Source organism: Capra hircus, chromosome 8, assembly GCF_001704415.2.
Source record: "Capra hircus breed San Clemente chromosome 8, ASM170441v1, whole genome shotgun sequence".
NCBI classification, from domain to species: Eukaryota; Metazoa; Chordata; class Mammalia; order Artiodactyla; family Bovidae; genus Capra; species Capra hircus.
This window is the reverse complement of record NC_030815.1, coordinates 64,549,379-64,569,422: the sequence shown is the minus strand read 5'-3', so window position 1 is coordinate 64,569,422 and position 20,044 is coordinate 64,549,379. Positions and strand designations below refer to the sequence as shown.

General features: G+C 42.0%; 1 protein-coding gene across 2 annotated transcripts in view; it reads right to left on the bottom strand.

The window, feature by feature from the left end:
- Nucleotides 1,581–20,044, bottom strand: part of NR4A3 (nuclear receptor subfamily 4 group A member 3) — a 41,967-nt gene continuing 23,503 nt past the window's right edge. For both annotated transcript variants that reach the window (XM_018052239.1, XM_018052238.1), the window contains 2 exons: nucleotides 18,372–18,550; nucleotides 1,581–4,885 (listed from right to left, as the gene is read on the bottom strand). In XM_018052239.1, the coding sequence (XP_017907728.1) occupies nucleotides 4,638–4,885; nucleotides 18,372–18,550 (427 nt within the window). In that variant the 3' untranslated portion in view covers nucleotides 1,581–4,637. The remainder of the gene's footprint in view (nucleotides 4,886–18,371; nucleotides 18,551–20,044) is intronic.

Genomic DNA, 20,044 nt, shown 5'->3' with positions numbered 1-20,044 from the left:
AAAAAATGGTTAAAATGGTACATTTTATGTGTGTTTTACCACATTTTTTAAAGTCAATTAAAATTGTGCACAAAAATAACAATTCTTATGTTATCTTTGTGCATTTAACCTATGGAAATTCATCCATAGGCATATGCCCCTTATCTAAAACTAATCTTTCTTGCCTCCTTCCCCACTCAAACCAGACTTTTGCCCCTAGAGTCCCCAAAGAAAGAGCTTCTCCACTCCCCTTCTCTTTTATCCCTTTGGTCCAGGCATTGACATTTGAATTTGTATGCAAGATGGTGCTTTACTGTATCTTTCATTCTCTTCTTACAATATTTTATAGTTGAGGAATGAAGGTACTGGCAAGAAACAGAGAGAAGTGTTTGGCTCGTAGACCACACACAGCACCTAGATGTCACAGAAAATACTTAATGTATGAACCAATAAAGAAAATCATGAGAACTCCCACATTTCGGTTTTTGAGCTATCCATGCATGAAAAAAATCCATATTTGGAACTGTGAGGTTAGGTTTGACATAAATACACTTCCATGTATAAAATAGATAGCTAATGGGAATCTCCTGTAAAGGGAGCACAGGGAGCTCAGCTTGGTGCTCTGTGATGACCTAGAGGGGTGAGATGGGAGTAGGGAGGGAAAGCCAAGAGGGAAGGGATTATATGTATACACATAGCTGATTCATTTCTTTGCATAGCAGAAACACAACATTGTAAAGCAGTTATATGCCAATTAAAAAAAAATTGTTCTCATATGGAATATATATTTGGGATATGCTAAGTCATTTTAGTCATGTCCGACTCTTTGCAACCCTGTAGACTGCCAGGCTCCTCTGTCCATCAGATTCTCCAGGCAAGGATATGGAGTGGGTTGCCATGCCCTCCTCCAGGGGATCTTCCCCACTCAGGGATCGAATCCGTGTCTCTTAAGTCTCCTGTATTGGCAGTTGGGTTCTTAACCACTAGTGCCACCTGGGAAGCCCATATGTTTGGGCCAATGTTGAATAAAAGTTGTATTTGCATTGCCCACAGGGGCGTTTCTAAGCAATGTAGTAGGTAGTAATGGCTTCAGCAAAAATGCAGAGTACCAATCAATCTTTGAGAACTCTAACCCCGATTCTTATAAATTCTGGTTCACAAATGATTGATATCCCATTAATTTGAAACAGAAAGAAATCCTTTACATGCCTAAATGATATTTTTAGGCAACAAATTGTTAACTCCACTATATACAGTTGAAAGCGAAAGCTTCATACACTGCATATTTGTATCTCCTCCAAGCACCCAATTGTGCTTTGCTTGCAGGAAGTAATCAATAGATAGTTATTGAATTTAGAATGTCCCTCTTCCCAATCAGTGAAGTTTAATATATTTCTGAATCAGAATGCCTATTAATTTTTCAGCACTAGTAAGCCTTTAAAAAATCCATTTGAGATATGTTTAAGAGTTCACATGGAGTTGCAAAGAGTTGGACATGACTGAGTTACTAACTTTCTTCACTTTAAGAGTTCACAGCAAATACCATTATATAAATGATTAAGAAAATACCGTTAAATCAAGCGTGCTTATTCAACAGACCATAGCCATTGATAAAATGTAATTTAATTTAATCATTTAAATTTACATTGTTAATGTACAAGAGCATTTCTTTCAAACACAAGGTTAACACCCACTAAAGAGCAATGCTGTTAGAGGAGCAGAGAAACTTTGGAAAACTCTGCCGTCTGAAATGGAAGCAAGGCACTCTCCATTAACAGCTGGTGGATTCCTGATTTCTGCCCACAGAAGGCATATTAGCACTGAGAGAGCTCTCCCACAAGGGAAGATCACCTGCTTTAATTCTTCGCTGTCCTCTTCTGAGCTAGTTCGGTCATCCACTCTGTATAAACTTGTGTGTCAACATTAAGACCAAAAAAAAAAAAAAAAAGAGAGAGCTGAATTGATAGATGACTTGGTAGGGGTTTGGGGGGCTCTCATAGTTGTGGTAACTATGGAAGACAGAAGAACACTGGCTATAATCTTTATTTTCAGCACTAGTGTCTGGACCTATAACTAAAAACCTTCTTCATTCCTTCCAACCAATCAATATCGACTAAAAAGTCTTTTCCTTAAATCCAGTGGGTGTAAAAAGAAAAAGTGACAGCATTTCTCTAGGGCTCTGGTTTTTTGTTTTGTTTCTCCTTTACAGACATGACAAAAAACAAGGATTAACATTCTAAGACTAACAGTGCACAAAAGGGTTATATGTATGCACAGCATTTCTAATTTATTCAAATTCAACTTGAATTTGGTCTGAAGCTACCTTGTATGAAATGTCAGCTTTCCTGATATTTAGTAATGTCTACTGTGTCTGCATATAAACTCAAACAATTACTGCAAAAGTTTTACTTTACTCATGGTAAAATGTAAGTATTAGTGGTTATTTTTAAAAGCCTGTTTTCCTGTAGATGCAGTAAATTAAGTAAGAAGACCATGGAAAGAAGAATTAGGTCCTAGTCTTGATTTTGTTACCAGCTGTTTGATCTTGCATAACTCTGCCTTTTGCTAGGCCTCAGTTCTCTTCTCTATGAATTTCAGGGAGGGTTGAACTAGTTGACAAGTCAGGCCCCTTCTAACATTCCAAGATCCTAACATTCCAGATCCTATCATCTTGATATTAATATAAAAATAATCTCTCACAAAAGCTCACACAAACATAATACAAGATCAAATATCAGAATGACACTTGGAAAAAAACATATACGATTTGCTATCTGGTCTCTCCTTTGCAGCAATTAGGCAATCATTTGGCATTTGTTTGATTGTATAATTTAATGACAATATAAACAGCATAGTTTTGTTATGTTTCCTTTAAAAAGACTAAAGCAAAAATGATTTAAAGCTAACAAAAACTACTATGACATCAGTTTGACATTCAAAGTTTGTTTCTTAGCAAAATGGCCAAAGATATTTTGACTTGATACAGAGTATATATATATAATATAAAGTTACTTTTAGACCTAAAAATCTTCAAACATTATTTGAATTTAGCAAAACATAAGCAAAATTTTAATATCAAAGTGCTAAACAGTACTGCCTTAAAAGTCACTGCAAATGAACCATAAAATAACCGCATGGAAAGTAACATTTATTTTACAAATGGTTAATAAAAAGACACATTATAAATATATATGTAACCTGCTATATTTATATATATATTTGCTTATTTAATTTCTAAGTGGTGTATCCAAGTTCACTGTGAACACCCCATTTAAGTACTCTGTAACTCAGCTTCCAGGAGCTGGTGGTCTTGCAATAAATACAGGCAAAGCTATTACAATATAACGTGCATACAAATGTTGATACAAATAAGGACACTATGCAACAAATTATCTCATAATAATATGGCATTAACAGTATAAACATACAAAAGGGAGTACGAACACGGAATGTTGAAACGCAGCCCACTAATTCTTTCTAGTACTTACATTCACACTATTTTTTTTATAATAAGACTTGCCTGTTCTCCAAAATTGTCTCATTAACCAATAACAAAAATTAAATTATATATACTTTAAAAAACCTTATTATCCCTGGTGCTTACCCTGTATGATCCATTCCTACTTATTTGCATGTTCTCATCTAGGGTTCAATATACTTGAAACTTATTGAATGCTCCTGGGGCTTCTGAATGAATGCCAGTCAGTTTCTATAATTGAAGCAAGTTTAGGGAACTCTGGCAGGATTTACAAAACATGACAAAAAAGACGCTGTGTGGCAATCCATCTTATAATCTGAGCCCTCTTTAGGACAGTTGGACAGTTAGGGCAGGGGTCTGGATCCATCAAGAATGGCCTAAAATCTTGGATGGACCAAACCTGAGAAGGGTTCTACAGGGCAGGTGGACAGAGCCTCTGCTAGGGAAATTAGCATGTGTCATTTGCTAACATGACTGCCTCCTTTTTATTTCCATACAAAATAAAGGAGAGTTAATAAACAAGACTTAGTAAGACAGCACTTTAAAAATTGCACTTGTATATGGAAGCGAACAGCCATTATCATTTTGCTATGTCTGATGTATAGGTAATCCTCCACCTTTCACCATTTGTTAAAATAAAATAAAGGAAGAAAGAAACTAAGAAGAGGAAATTTCTGCTTTGTTTGCACCACATACATACCCTTGATACAAGAAGTGTATTCTAAAGGGATCAGTCTCAAGACACATCCTACCCTGGCGAACAACCCTTGGCTGTTCTTGTTTTTAAATACAAACCAACTATAATTGTATCCCCCAAAAAGAGTTTTAAAACAGTTATATTATCCTTTTTTTTTTTTTTTTTCCTGCTGGGATAGCATTGTCCAAAAGTGCTTTGTTAGCAATTTCTTAGAAAACCCTCATGAACTATACCCACCTCCCACCCCAACCCCAAAACCTAAATATAAAACACAACCCCAACACAATACTCTGCAAGTTTTCTGGCTTTCAGATGTAAGGAAAAGTGCCAGGGGAAAAAAAAAAAAAGTCTTTCATTTCAACAGGAGCTTGCTTTCTCTCTTAAGGAAGGACAGAAAATGGTAGGTGTCCAGACCCCCTCCCTCTGCTACTTAGCAAGCGGCTGCTAGCAGATGAGGCAGCTCCCTGCTCAGGCTGCTCCTGCTCAGAAAGGCAGGGTGTCCAGGAAGAGCTTGTCGATGATGGAAGGTGGGGACACCAAGTCTTCCAGCTTCAGGTAGAAGATGCGCTGGAGGCCCAGGGTGCAGATCTTCCGCAGTTCTACCAGGGCACGCAGGACCTTGGGCTCAGTGGGCTCCAAAGCCTGGCCCTTACTCTGGTGCTCTTTTAAGCTGCTTGTGATCTTGTTGCATAGCTCCTCCACTCTCTTTGGTTCTTTTAACCCATGTCGTTCTGTACAGGGATAGAAAAAGGAAAATTTAGGAGACAGTTACATCTTAAAAAACCCTGAACCCCTAACGGAGGCCTGTGTCCTGTTCTGCCAGTTGGCGTGGCATTTTACAGCCACAGTGCCCTCCCTCTTAGAGGTAGTTCATGGCCTTTAGTATCAAATGCAGCTTCCCAGGTGGTGCGAGTGGTAGAGAACCCGCCTGCCAACGCAGGAGACATAAGACACGGGTTTGATTCCTGGGTTGGGAAGATGCCCTGGAGGAGGGCATGGCAACCCATTCCAGTATTCTTGCCTAGAGAATTCCCATGGACAGAAGAACCTGGTGGGTTATAGCCCACGGGGTCGCAAAGAGTCGGATACCACTGAAGTGACTTAGCACGCACGCACACAGTATCAAACAGCACTAGGGATTGAATCTCAGTCCTGTCACTTACTCAGGGTTCCCTAGAGTCCCTTAACTTCTAAGCCATGATTTCCTTACAAAATGAAGATAATAATCATACCCAATTCAGACTTTCTAGGAGGACCAGCTTGGGCGAATGAAGCACACAGTTCTCAGCACAGAGCCACAGTGAATGAATAACAGGGTGGTCACTATTTTGCACACATTATCTGACTGAGGTCTTACAAAAGCCCCACGAGGAAGCAACTCTTTTCAGAGTAACACAGACACACATCCAGGTAAATGAAAAAATGTTGCCATCCTGACAGACTCACTTGGTAGAGGGGGCTGTAATTTTCCATTTGCAAATGCAAAAGCTGCCCCGATACAAAGTGCATTCTTGTGTTTTCATGCTAACCAGCATTGAGAAGAATCTAGATTTTTTTCTTTATCCTCTCCCTCCCCACTCCCATACTCTTACTGACCTATACCTGGCACATGTTTCTCGTCTGTGGAGATGGAAAAGTCAAAGAGAAGAAGAGGAGGACCTGAGGAGGTGATGCAAGTATTTCATAATGTGGCAAGACATGAACACCAGTAATCTTATATTTTATAAAATAATATATAAAATTATCCCTATGTTAAATAGTATGATCTCTTATTTTGTATAGATGGTTAAATGGTTTTCCCAAAGTCACACAACTGCTAAGAACTGGGATTTGAACCCAGTCTTCTGGGGCAGCCTCTGTCCTCTGGCTCCACAGCAATGCTGCATCTCCTATGAACAAAAAGGAGCCTGACATCCAGTGCCAATCAGCTTGCTCTCTCTCAGTGTGCAGATTTCAGAGCCTCTTTCCTGAAAGAAGATGTTGGCCTCTGTTATCTCAGTCAAAGTTTCCATCTCTCAGTATGTGCATGCTAAGTCGCTCAGTCATGTGTGACTCTTTGAGACCCCATGGACTGTAGCTCGCCAGGCTCCTTTGTCCATGGGATTCTCCAGGCAAGAATACTGGAGTGGGGTGCTATTTCCTACTCCAGAGGACCTTCCTGACCCAGGGATCAGATTCACGTCTCTATGTCTCCTGCACTGGCAGGCAGGTTCTTTAGCACTAGCGCCACCTGGGGAGCGCTCTTTCTCCCAGTATGCTGTGCTGTGCTTAGTCGTTCAGTCGTGTCTGGCTCTTTGCGACCCCATGGACTGTGGCCCACCAGGCCCCTCTGTCCACGGGATTCTCCAGGCCAAGAATACTGAAGTGGGTAGCCATGCCCTTTTCCAGAGGATCTTCCTGAATCTTCCTAACCCAGGGATCAAACCCAGGTCTCTTGCATTGCAGGCAGATTCTTTACCACTAGTGCTGCCTATTGTCTACCTCAAGAGCAAAAAATCTGGCTGCAAACTTGGCAGCAAATTGCAAAAGCTATAAAATGTTCATAGTCTCTGACCAAGTAATCCCACTCTTGTGAACTTGTCTGAAGAAAATGTTGAACAAAAAGAGTAAGACTGTATGCATGAAGACACTTGGGGTGGCATCACCTGGAATCTAGAAGATTTGCATACATGAACTTATTTGCAGGGCAGGAGTAGAAATGCAGATGTAGAGAACTGGTGTGTGGATGTGGAGGATCGGGAAGGGGAGGGTGGGATGTGCTCGGAGATTAGGTTTGACATAAATACATTACCATATATAAAATGGATAGCTAGTGGGAAGCTACTGTATAGCGTGGAGAGTTCAGTTCGGTGCTCTGTGATAAATTAGAGGGGTGGAATGGGGGTGAAGAAGGGAGGCCCAAGGGAGAAGGGATATGTGTACAAATGCCTGATTCACTTTACTGTACGGCAGAAACTAATACAACACTGTAAAGCAATAAAAAAAAAAAAACAGAAAAGGGTACAGTGAAGAAAAATAGGGAAAGTGTTGAGTAAAAAACAGTATGTCCTCATAATGGAAGATTCTGTAGACATCAAAAAGGACATGAAGGCTGTGAAGCAACATGGCGAAATATATACATTAAATAAAGAAAGGAATACAAAACGGTATCTAAGTTGTGCTACCATCTATGCAAAAATTATTCTGATATCTAGAGAAGGGTAAATGGAGTGGGAAATGGCAACCCACTCCAGTATTTTTGCCTGGAAAATTCTATGGACAGAGGAGCCTGGTGGGCTACAGTCCATGGGGTTGCAAAGAGTCAGACACAACTGAGCAACTGAACACACACAGAGAAGAGTGAATGGAAACGGAAAAGTGAAAATATTCATGAGACTGTCAGATCACTCTTTTCTTTTAAAATATCCAGGTTAATGGTATTGGTATAACAAACAATGTTAAAAGAGAACAAACTGGGATTTCGTCCTTTGTGAAACCTTTTCGTTGCTGTAACATGATCAAACAGTCATCCTGCTGATAGTAAATTCTATTAAATCCTGAGATATATCAAATTAGGTTCATAATGCAGGGAGAGATGCTTTTCCCAGAATAAAATACCAATCCATTGATTTAAGCTTTCCCTTCCCTTCCGTGCCTCATGTCTTGCACTATATTCAGGATCCTATATTCATTATCGGAAGATAGAAACTGAGCAATGTGTGGGCTGGATTTCAGGAGGGGGTTGATTATGGAACCCTGTAACCAGACTTTCTCATGGCCAGACTCACAGAAGGTGCCTCAGAGTTTTCCCTGCTCTCCAACCAGTTGTGACTGCTCGATAACTATGGCAACCATTATTTATTCAGTGAATTCAAGTGGAGATCGATACCTCCTGCCAGCTGGATCAACCCTAGGCCTGGAATTCCTTGAGGAATTCAGAGACACTCCTGTTAGAAGCCAAAGGCACCTTCTTTGTTGTGTTGAACAGCTACTGGATTTGTGGCTTCTTTACTCTTTCAAAAGGGTTGAAATAAAATTCAGTCTCCAGGCAAACTACTGCCAGCAGTCAGTAAGATTTTTAAATCACTAGGGAGTCACTAAGTGTCTGAGACCTTCCCAATAATCTGAAATTCCTTAAAACCCCCAATCACTGACAGTTTAGTTTAAGGGAACCTCCCTTTCTTCTTGCAGCTTGGTAAACATGGCTGCAGAGCTTATATACAGAGAGTTCATAAATTGTAGGGGAAATTAGACATTTGGATTTTCCCCCTTCCTATATACAGATTTCAGTTTAAGATCTCTGTCCACCATTAAATAAAGCAAGCTTCTCAGTATTTCTTGCATTTTGATCTACATCATTTTTATCCAATATGTATTTTAACTCAGCTTCCTGTATTCAAAACTTTAAAATACAGATTCTGTAAAGAATCTGCCTGCCAAAGCAGGAGATGCCAGAGATGTGGGTTTGATCCCTAGGTTGGTAAGATCTCCTGGAGGAGGAAATGGCAACTCACTCCAGTATTCTTGCCTGGAGAATTCCATGGACAGAGGAGCCTGTCAGGCTCCAGTCCTTAGGGTTGCAAAGAGTCAGAATGAGCATGCATGCCCACACATATGGATTTATGTGTCATAACCATAGAATATATGAATTGGAAAGCATTTGAGTCATTTAGTTCAAACTCTCTCCTAAGACAAGAGTCTCTACTACAAGATACCACAAAGAGAGTGCCTGACACCAGCCAGACTGGGAGTTCACTTTTACACCCTGATAATAAAAATATATTTAATAGTACTTTACATTACATTCTAAAAACTTAGATTATTTTATTGTTTTATTATTTTACTCACCATAACTCTATGAACTAAGTAGGGCAGAGACAATTTTTATTCAATGAATAAGAAGGTTAGGGCACAGAGAGTTAAGTGATTTGCCACAGTCAAAGTTAACATGTGGCTAATTTTTTTCATGCCAAGTTCAGAGATATTTCTATTATACCTGGTTGCCTTGAACATTGTTAGAATGTCCCTTCTCTTCCTGAGATGAACTCAGCCTCCCTGTACCTCCCTCCTACTTTCTGTGTATCTAATTAGCTAATTGACTAATTGCTTCTTTCAACAAATATTTGAGTATCTGTTCTGTGCCAAGCAGTGTTATAGCCACCGGGGTTAGAACAGTGTACAAAGCCGAGCAACAACTTCCCTGGTGGCTCAGACAGTAAAGAATCTGCCTACAATGCGGCAGACCTGGGTTTGATCCCTGAGTCAGGAAAATCCCCTTGAGAAGGGAATGGCAACCCACTCCAGTATTCTTGCCTGGAGAATCCCACAGACAGAGGAGGCTGGCAGGCTACAGTCCATGCGGTCATAAAGAGCTGGACACCACTGAGCAACTTTCACTTTCTGTGCCAAGCTGTGTTATAGCCACTGGGGTTAGAACAGTGAACAAAGCGAGCAACAACAGATTGCACTCCTAACCTGCCTCCTGTTAGTATCTAAAGACACTGCTGGATTCCTATGCATTCTAGCTAGCCATGCAGTAGACATCTCTGCTAGGAGAGAGAGGAAGGCAGGGAGGCAGGAAGGTAGGCAGTGGGGAGAAGGGATGGGAAGGAGGGAAGGAGAAGGTTTCGAAACAGAGAGAGATGAGGAGAGACTGATTGAAAAAATGAAGCTATTTAGCTTTGTGCTCCTGTTCTTCCCTCTTCACCAGGTTAACATGTATTCATCCTGTAGATTACAGCCCAAACATTTCTTCAAGGAAGCTTCCCTTTTTACTCCCAATCTAGATCTTGTTCTCCTATGGCATTTTCTCTATTTTTTTTTTTTCCCTTTGAAGGATGTAACAGGTTGAAATCAGATTTTTTTTTGTGACCAGTGCCCGCTTCTTCCATTAAATGTAAACCCCATGGACTGCTGCTTACTTTCTCACTATTGTATGGTTATTATTTGCAGTTTAACAAGAGGTCCAATAATTTGCATGCACGTGAAAGTTGGAGAAGCTGTTGTTGACAGTCAATCCCAGTCCCCGTAAGATGTTTGATACAGTATACAACTAGCGTTCATTCAGTCTCTGTACATCTCACTACTCAAGGCAGGAACTCACTCCCCATGGCTGCTTATTCCAATTTCAAATAGTTCTGTCTTTTAGGAAGCTTTCCTTAAGTTGAGCTAAATTTTGCCTTCCTACAGTTTACAGTTCTGCCTCTTAGGCCCACACAAGAAATGCCAAATCCTCTTCCTCATGGCAAGGATCAGGGGGTAAGGAAAGGAGTGATGGTACCATTAGCAGCCTCAATAAGGAAAAGTAACTTCTTTTGACTTTGAGCAGGTCTTGGCACAGGCCAGCTCAGTAACAACAATAATATAGGCCCAGCCAAACGGGAAGGAGAAGAGAGCACCTGGGGAGAGATGTGTGTGTAACTCAGACACCCACTAACAAACAAGACTTCCTGCTCGGAGTTCTACTTCTTTCTCTGGGAAGTCATCTCACTGCTACTTCTCATGTCAGAACAGCCTTTCCTGACGGGCAGTCCCATAGACGCTGAGCCCACACTGATCAGGAAACCACAAGTCAGTCAGCACCCTCTGCTCAGGCTATAAGAGTGCATTTCAGGCTGTCTTTGATTTATTAGAGCAGGTGTCTGTCTCCCCAGTGAGACCATAGACTCTTCAAGGATAAGGGATTTTATGCCTGGCATATATCAGATGTTCAATAAATATAGAGTCACTCTGAATTAAAATAAGGTAGCTCTCAGGAATTCTGACTATCTTCTAATAACAGAGTGGTAGACTAAAAATAAATGACACAGATTTTCCTAATTCGGGACACTTTCTGCTATTCTCAATTAACCCATTCATTCAAGCAATATTTATCTTATGCCAGATACTTTTCAATGCTAAAGTAATTATAAAGTTGAATAAACCTCTCCCTTCCCTTAAGAAATCCTGAATCTAGCTGGAAAAGAAAGACACAAAGAAATTGCTTGATGTGATGTGCACAAATAACTGTAGGGAAGCATCAACATTTTGGGGGGCTTCAAAGGTGGTGCCAGTGGTAAAGAATCCACCTGTCAATGCAGGAGACATGAGAGATGTGGGTTCGATTCCTGGGTCAGGAAGATCCCCTGGAGTAGGAAATGGCAACCCGCTCCAGTATTCTTGCCTGGAAAAACCCACAGACAGAGGAGCCTGGCTGGCTACAGGCCATAGTGTTGCAAAGAGTCAAACACAATTAAAGTGACTTATGGATTCTTAGAACTGCCACCTCTTCTTGGAAGTAAAACGTGTGCCACTTAGGGTAATAATAACAAAGATTTGTCAAATTTTTTTTTCTGTAAAGTACACATTAAGTCATTCAATCTTTATAAGAAACCTACACGTAGACATCATTATCCCTGTGAAAAAGGAGAAAACTGAGATTCAGAGAGGGTAAGGAACTTGCCCCAAATTGCACAGTTAGGAAGTAAGCATGGTGAAGACTTGAACCCAATCCTCCGATCTCCAACTCCCATGACATCCCTTTCCACTACTGCTTTTTTTTTTTATTAAATATGATCCTGCCAAGTTTTATATTTAGTTTTCCTTGTAATGTAGCTGATGGCTATATGTGACAGAAAAACAGAGTAACCAGGTAACCATTGAGTGAACAGAGGAGCTCTGAGAAGACAAGTGCTACTGGGTTCTGCCATGTCACTGTTTCACTGCTTTCTGCCCCCTCCTCAATCTCAAGTTCACGTTCCCATAAGACAAAAGAGAAAGACGACAAAAAGAAAAGAATAGTTCCTACCTGATGGAAGACATGAGTAGGGAATGAAAGCCATGGGGAACATTGATTTAATGTGGTGTCTTGCAAAATGGCATTTGGGCACTCAAGATTCTCTCTACTATCTGGTCTAAAACTGCCTTTCCAATCTTCTTCCCTTTTCACTCTATGTGCTGTGCTTAGTCATTTAGTTGTGTCCGACTCTTTGTGACCCCATGGACTGTAGCCTGCCAGGCTCCTCTGTCTATTGGATTCTCCGGGCAAGAATACTGGAGTGGGTTGCCATGCCCTCCTCCAAGGGATTTCCCAACCCAGGGATCGAACCCAGGTCTCTTGCATTGCAGGTGGATTCTTTACCATCTGAGCCACCAGGGAAGACCACAAATCCTGGAGTGGGTAGCTGATTCCTTCTCCAAGGGATTTTCCTGATCCAGGAATTGAATCCAGGTCTCTTGCATTGCCGGAGAAGGCAATGGCACCCCACTGCAGTACTCTTGCCTGGAAAATCCCATGGGCAGAGGAGCCTGGTAGGCTGCAGTCCATGGGGTCGTTAAGAGTTGGATACGACTGAGCGACTTCACTTAAACTTTTCACTTTCATGCATTGGAGAAGGAAATGGCAACCCATGCCAGTGTTCTTGCCTGGAGAATCCCAGGGACGGGGGAGCCTAGTGGGCTGCCGTCTCTGGGGTCACACAGAGTCGGACACGACTGAAGTGACTTAGCAGCTCTTGCATTGCAGGTAGATTCTTTACCAGCTGAGCTACCAGGGAAGCCCCTTTCACTCTATGGGAAATGCATTTTACTCTGCGGTTAGGTCATAATCATAAGCCATAAGATAAATATTACATAGAATCAATATTTGTCCCTGAAAATTCTTTAAATTTTCCCAGAGTATAGGACATGCTCTCAGCTCTCACCATCAGAAGCAGGGAGTCCTTGGCCCACAGTGGATTCATGTCTTCTTTCTCATGCTCTTTCTAAGATATAGCATCATCAAGTGCAGTAGCTTGTACTCTCTTAGTTTTTCTGTTCTTTCTACTGAGATTACATATAGGATTTAAAAGACCTACTGTATAGCATAATGGCCTATATGGGAACAGAATCTGAAAAACAGTAGATATATGTATGTGTATAGCTGATTCACTTTGCTGTACATCTGAAACTAACACAACACTGTAAATCAACTATGCTCCAATAAAATCTTTAAGAAAAGGAAAAAAATTTAAAAATACATAATGCAACTCCAGCTCCTTGCTTTTCCCCAGAATGTGAAGAGTCCTGCTGCCATGCCTCTGCTATGCAGTTTCCTCCACTGCACAGCTGAATGTCCTTCCTCTAAATGGTCTCATTTCTCGATGCCATCTCCTTGGGAAGCCATGCATGACCAGTACCTCTATTTTCCTTTACCCCCAAAGTGCTAGCAGTAATCTGAACTTCCCCTGCCCTGAATCAATCCCTTTTAAGCACCTGAGCACTCATTAACATACACTGAGTTCACTATATCAACACATATGACTTCCTAGTAGACCATACACTTTCTGCTGTGAATTCTGACAGCAGAATTCACACATGGCTCATCTTTGCATCCCTAGGGACTGTCACCATGCCCCACATATAGTAGGGCCTCAATATTTATTTAGTGAACAATACTTATAAAATGGTAATTCCATACTAAGCTTTTACTTGGGCGGGGGCTTCTTATTTATTACACATAATTAACTGCAACTAGCTATCACCTCATTGGTATTCTATCAGAAGCAAGCAAAGTATTTCCATTACTCCTATGTCAGGAATATAGGAGTGGTTAGGGTAGATAAAGTGAGGACGTAAAAACATGTGACAACCACAACTGTGGGGAACTTCCTTTTACTGTGCGAAAGGAGAGTGATCTGAAAAAAACCATTTCCTGCCCCACCTCGCCACCTAGTTTTTTTTATCAGGGCACAGAGACAGAAGTGGAGGAAGAGAAAAAAAATAAAAAGAATTAGGAAGAAATGTCATGTTTGTACAAACTACCAATGTGGTACAGATTCTTAATAACTTTTCCTGGAAGCAAGACTGGTTAAATGTCTAAAACCCCACTTCCTTTTGATAAATTCTGTGTGGTTTGGAGCAGACAATTTGGGGACAAATTTTCACCGGCCAATAGCCCAACTGATATTCCACAATCACCTTTTATGATCGATGGAGCTTTCTCAGAGGTCAAGTTTTCAGGGAAGCCCACGTTCAAATGAAAATTAATATGCATGACAATGTGCACTGCGGTGCTCAGGCACTGCCTTTTCTGCCATTTCCTGAAGTTTTCACACATTTCAACCCCTCTCCCAACCAGCAAATCACAGAGTTCTGCGAGATCCAGAAATGAGAGAAAAGGCTTTGTTTTTCTTGTGTATTATAACTACAGCACCTATAACAACCAGCTCTGCACAGGCTGTGGGACTGACAGCAGGACCTGGAAGCACCCCATCAAGGACTGGGCCCTTTGTCAGTGCCTGGTAAGTGCAGCCGAATTTCTTTAATATCACTGTCTTTCTTCAAGCCACTCTCCAGCATCCTAGGAGATATTCACCAAACACACTGCCTTCTAAGGGTACCATCTGTTTCCTCATGCTGCCCAGTTTGATTTTGGACTGCTGGGGTTTGTGGAAAGGGCAGGCATGTGCCTGATTTGAGGGAGTCCCTGTCACCATCCCTCCAGGATGGAAGATAAATGGAGAGAGCACCTGTTCTGAAACCAGTTTGGCTATATCACAAACCTAGTTATCTGTCATCCTTGCTGCCACCAGAGGGAATAGATATTATTATCTCCATTTTACAGATGGGGAAACTGAGTTCAGAGAAATGCATTTCTCAGTAGCATGCACTTATTAAATACGTGATCCCAGATTCAAACCTGGGGTGGTGGTCTCCAAAATCCTTGTAATTTCTGCCATGCCAACCTGTTTCCTCCCTGAGCAAGTCTCCACATTAACGGGCAGAGGCTGAGCAGCTATAGGTGGCTCAGTGGCAAAGGATCTGCCTGCAGTGCAGGAGACGCGAGTTTGATCCCTGGGTTGGGAAGATACCCTGGAGAAGGAAATTGCAACCCACTCCAGTATTCTTGCCTGGGAAATCCCATGCAAAGAGAAGCCTGGCGGGTTACAGTCCGTGGGGTCACAAAGAGTTGGACACAACTTACTGACTAAATAGCTGCAGCAGCAAAGCATCTATAACTACTGTACACACAGCAAACTGCAGGCAGATGGGACTAGCACCACCTTCTCCTAATTCCTAGTCTGTGTTCTCCACACTGAACTGCCGATCTCTCCAGGCTGGGATCGCCTGGCACCCACATGCTGTGACCTCACTGTTGTCTATTAATTTCTACTTAAAGGGTGAAACAAAAAAAGATGTCAGCCTCAGGACCTCCTCTTAGCCCAAACTTTCATACCTGGACTGGCTTTTTCCCTCTTAGTCTCTTTCCTGCTAAAATCTGTGCTCAAAACCAGCTGTCAGGGGCAGTTCAGTTCAGTTGCTCAGTCGTGTCCGACTCTTTGCGACCCCATGAATCACAGCATGCCAGGCCTCCCTGTCCATCACCAGCTCCCAGAGTTCACTCAAACTCATGTCCATCGAGTCGGTGATGCCATCCAGCCATCTCATCCTCTGTCGTCCCTTTCTCCTCCTGCCCCCAACCCCTCCCAGCATCAGAGTCTTTTCCAATGAGTCAACTCTTCGCATGAGGTGGCCAAAGTATTGGACTTTCAGCTTTAGCATCAGTCCTTCCAAAGAACACCCAGAACTGATCTCCTTAAGAATGGACTGGCTGGATTTCCTTGCAGGCCAAGGGATTCTCAAGAGTCTTCTCCACCACCACAGTTCAAAAGCATCAATTCTTTGGCGCTCAGCTTTCTTCACAGCCCAACTCTCACATCCATATGTGACCACTGGAAAAACCATAGCCTTGACTAGACGGACCTTTGTTGGCAAAGTAATGTCTCTGCTTTTGAATTTGTTGTCTAGATTGGTCCTAACTTTCCTTCCCAGGAGTAAGCGTCTTTTAATTTCATGGCTGCAGTCACCATCTGCAGTGATTTTGGAGCTGTCAGGGTAGACTTTTCTAAAATGCAAGCCTGGCCATGATGCTCCTCTCTGTGGATCCCCACTGCTCTCAAGATAAACCCCAAACTTCTCATCCAAGTGTGAAAGGTTCTCCATGCCATGCCTCACCTTAACCTATCACACCTGTCTCACTTCCCATCACTCTGGTTTTTAGACCTGAAATGTATGACAGCCACAGTTTCAATGGCTTTAGCAAATTTATATTTATGCCTAGAATTCTCACTCCTTCCATTTTTGCCTGGAGATATCCTATGTTTTTATCAAAGACCAGCTCATGCTGCCTCTTTTTTTTGTTTTTGTTTTTGTTTTCTGGTTTGGATATATTTACATCTTAAAAAAATTTTTTTTAATGGAGTGTAGTTGATTTACAATGTTGTGTTAGTTTTAAGTGTACAGCAAGTTGACTCTGTTATACGTATACATGTATTCACTCTTTTTTAGATTCTTTTACACTACCTCTTCTGAGATGACCATCTTCCACCATGGGTCTCTCAGCACCTTGTACCCACTCTCACATCCCCACCTTGGCACTCAGCACTTTGTATCACATAGATTCTTTTGCGTGCTCTATCTCTTCCAGGGATATGTGTTACCATCTCTGAAAACCCACTGAATTGCAGCAGAGTGCCTAGATCAGGGAATACTTGTCAATGAACTATTCTCAAAACCCATTCCATAGAGATGTGCAATGTGTTTGCTTTATTTACTGAAAGCAAAGGTTAGCTGGCTCTGGTTTTTGTGTCTGTTTTTCTAAATTAACTAAATTTCATACTTTCTAGCTTTGAAGATTTAACTGTCCTAGGAAGAGCTGAATGATTTTAAAACTGAACTGGAGAGCTTTGGTTGAAAGCTAGCCTTTGAACCAGGTTCATTCCAGTCCTGCTGGAGTGAAACGGTCAATGGTTTCCTTGGAAGCCTCTGGCAGGGAGACTTCTCATTCAGGACCAAAGACCAGGAGGAGTCACTTTCCACTTGGAATCCTGAGGGAACTGGTGTCCTGTTCCTCCCATTGCACACACCTTACTCTTCTTGGCCTTTATGTAAACCATTAGATGATGAACCAGCTTAGTCTGTTAATGTACTCAGACACATCTCACTATAGCTAACAGGAGATGTCCCAAGGAGGTGTGTGTAAGCATATTTCTGATGCATCAGAAAAAAGGGCCCATGTGTGCCCCAGGATGCATTTGGCCCCCTGTGAAACGCATCACCAGCCAAAAAAAAATTTTCCATAGCCAAGAGCGTGTCAAGAATCTGAAACTTAATCCTCAGTCCAATGACCTAGCCTGTACTTGAGTCTGATGAAAAGGATGGGAGTTGAAACCCGCTCTGGCTAGCCTCTTCTGGAGCCTCCATCTACTGTCACTACCTCACCAGGCCCCAGTTTGAACAAGAAGGATGAGATCGAACAGGAAACTCTGAAAGTATGAAGAGGCAGAGGGAAGCTGGGGCCTCAGGCAGCTATAGGGAGATGATGTTCCCTTTCTTATCCACTGTGCCTTTGTTTTTCTTTGTCATTCTGCCTTGGAATCATTTATCTCTCAAAAGATAGACAGGAAGAGACATCTAAGGGGAGAAAGGCATAGCAGAGAAGCTGAATATGTTCTAGGCTTCTGGTTTAAACCCTTAAAGTAGTTGAGTTGAACCATTTTTGCTGTATACGAATGCCCATTTTCCTCAGTCCTCTGCCAATTAAAGCTGCTAAATAAAGCTGTAAATAAATAAATGTGTGTTTTATGTGCACGTAATTCTTTGGTTTTACTTTGGGTTACTACCTAAGGACTGGGGGGGGGGGGAAGCAAAGACCTACCCCTCTGCCCCACAGGACCAGGCTGGTTAAGGATAATCTTCCTTCAAAAGCTCCTGTAAAAATAACCCTGAAGCAGTGAGTCCAACTGTCCACAGTGACCCTGTGGAAATTTAGATTTTCATATTACTGGGTTTTCTGACAATAACCAAACCCACTGGGAATTCTCCTTCCTGGAAGTTCATGACAATAAGTTGCAGTTGTGTGTCTCCTGTTTTAGACTATGATAAACCTAGTGGGGGACTTCCCTGGTGGTTCAGTGGTAAAGAATCCACCTGCCAATACAGGAGGCGTGGGTTCGATCCCTAGGTTGGGACGATGCCCTGGAGAGGGAGATGGCAACCCACTCCAGTATTCTAGCCTGGGAAAGCCTATGAACAGAGGAGCCTGGTGGGCTACAGTCCATGGGGTTGCAAAGAGTCAGACATGACTTAGCGTCTAAACAACAAACTCAGTGGATTTCAGCAAAGTGGGCCAATCATTTCCAAAGCCAGAATCAAACATAAGCCAGGAAAAGAGAGAGGGGGAGACACAGTTCCTTCATGTCATGTCAGGGTGGCGCTTACCTGTGACCATGCTCAGTGCTGACAGGCAGGCTAAGGCTTGGATATCAAGGTTCAGGCTCTGCAAACTTAAGGAAAAGTCTTTAATGGAGTCGAGCCACTCCCCAAATCCACGAAGGCACTGAAGTCGATGCAGGACAAGTCCATTGCAGAACACAAACTTATCTTCAGCAGTGTTTGACCTACGAGAGAAAGTCGTCGCGGGGTAAGGATAGAGACACAAAAACAGGTCTGTTCAATCTGTCCAGTGGGATAACGTCATAATGCACCGGTACCTACACAGCTTTGGGCAGCCTTCACAAACCCAGCATGGTGCTGTGAAACCTGCCCAATGAACCCTCAATGAACAACCCTGGGATAAACAACCACTGCTAGTGGTCTGCTGACTTCCCTGGTAAGCCTCAGACCTGGAGATGCTCGGAGTAGGGTGTCTGCTCTCTTAGGGTTAGAAGCAGTTTCTGGCTTGCCCCGGGGATGCTGGAAGTGAAGCCCAGTGCCCTGTCTCTCTCTGCCTTGAACATGAGACTGTTTCCTTCAGTGCTCCTTCGCCAGGACTTCTCTTTCATTTTCTTAAATGTCGAAAACTGATAAGGCCCGAGGTTAGACACTACAATTTCATCATGCAGACTCTAAAAACACCAAGTCCTCTCAAGTGCCAGAAATCAATCATAAACTGAACAATGGTCTAAAGTAAAAAGGGTCCTTGTTTTCTACTACATTCTCCGCTTTTAGCAGTGGGGCTGTAGAGGGCTATTTCTCAATCCATCATGATAGTTTATATTATGTCCGCAGTGATCCCATTCTTTTCTCATGAATGGAACCCTGGGACTTCTGGTTAGCACCACTTCTCTGTGGAACCTTGGGCACTCCTTTAATCTTTCTGCATTTCCTTATCCTTATCTATAAAACAGGAATTCTAATTGCTACCTCCAAAAAATGTTGTGGGAATTAAACAAAATAAAGAATTTGAAAGTCTATGCACAGTGCCCGAATACAAGAGGAGCCCAACCAGTGTCAGGTATAACTAATTCTGAATTTTAGATGGACCTTAACTCAATCTTAACTCTCCTTTAATTTTCAAATTGCTTGCCACATATTTCTCTCTCTTGACCCATTGCAGTAACATGTTAATGTCTTTTTAACAGTGTTTTTTAGAGAAATAACTTCATTCATTCATTCATTCACTCAGCAAGTATTTCTTGAGCACAAAACCAAGGCCATTCCTTAGCTGGACACTGGAGAAAACCTGATGAATACGGCCTACATGGTGTCTGCCCTCATGGAGCTGATTACTGACTTAATCCTTTGCTGCCTGCCTGATAGATAATAGTCATATTGCTGATTCAGCTTGGCTCCTGCACATGCAGGATTGGCTATAATTATGCTTACTGGCAGTCTAGTTGTAACTCTACTTTGGTCTCTCCCACAGATCCCTCCACACAGGCATGCATGTACAGGACAGAATGATTCAATCTCAGGGTTTAAAACCTGGACCTCAGACCAGTGGCGTCAGAATTGCTAGAATATGACTTAAAAATGCAGATTTCTAAGTTAATATGTCACACTATGATTATATATATTTTTTCTTTTCCCTCATATTTCTTCTGATTTTTGCTTTATGTATCTTTGTTTCTTTGTTGTTAGGTGTCTAATAGTTTATGATGTCTATCTTCTTT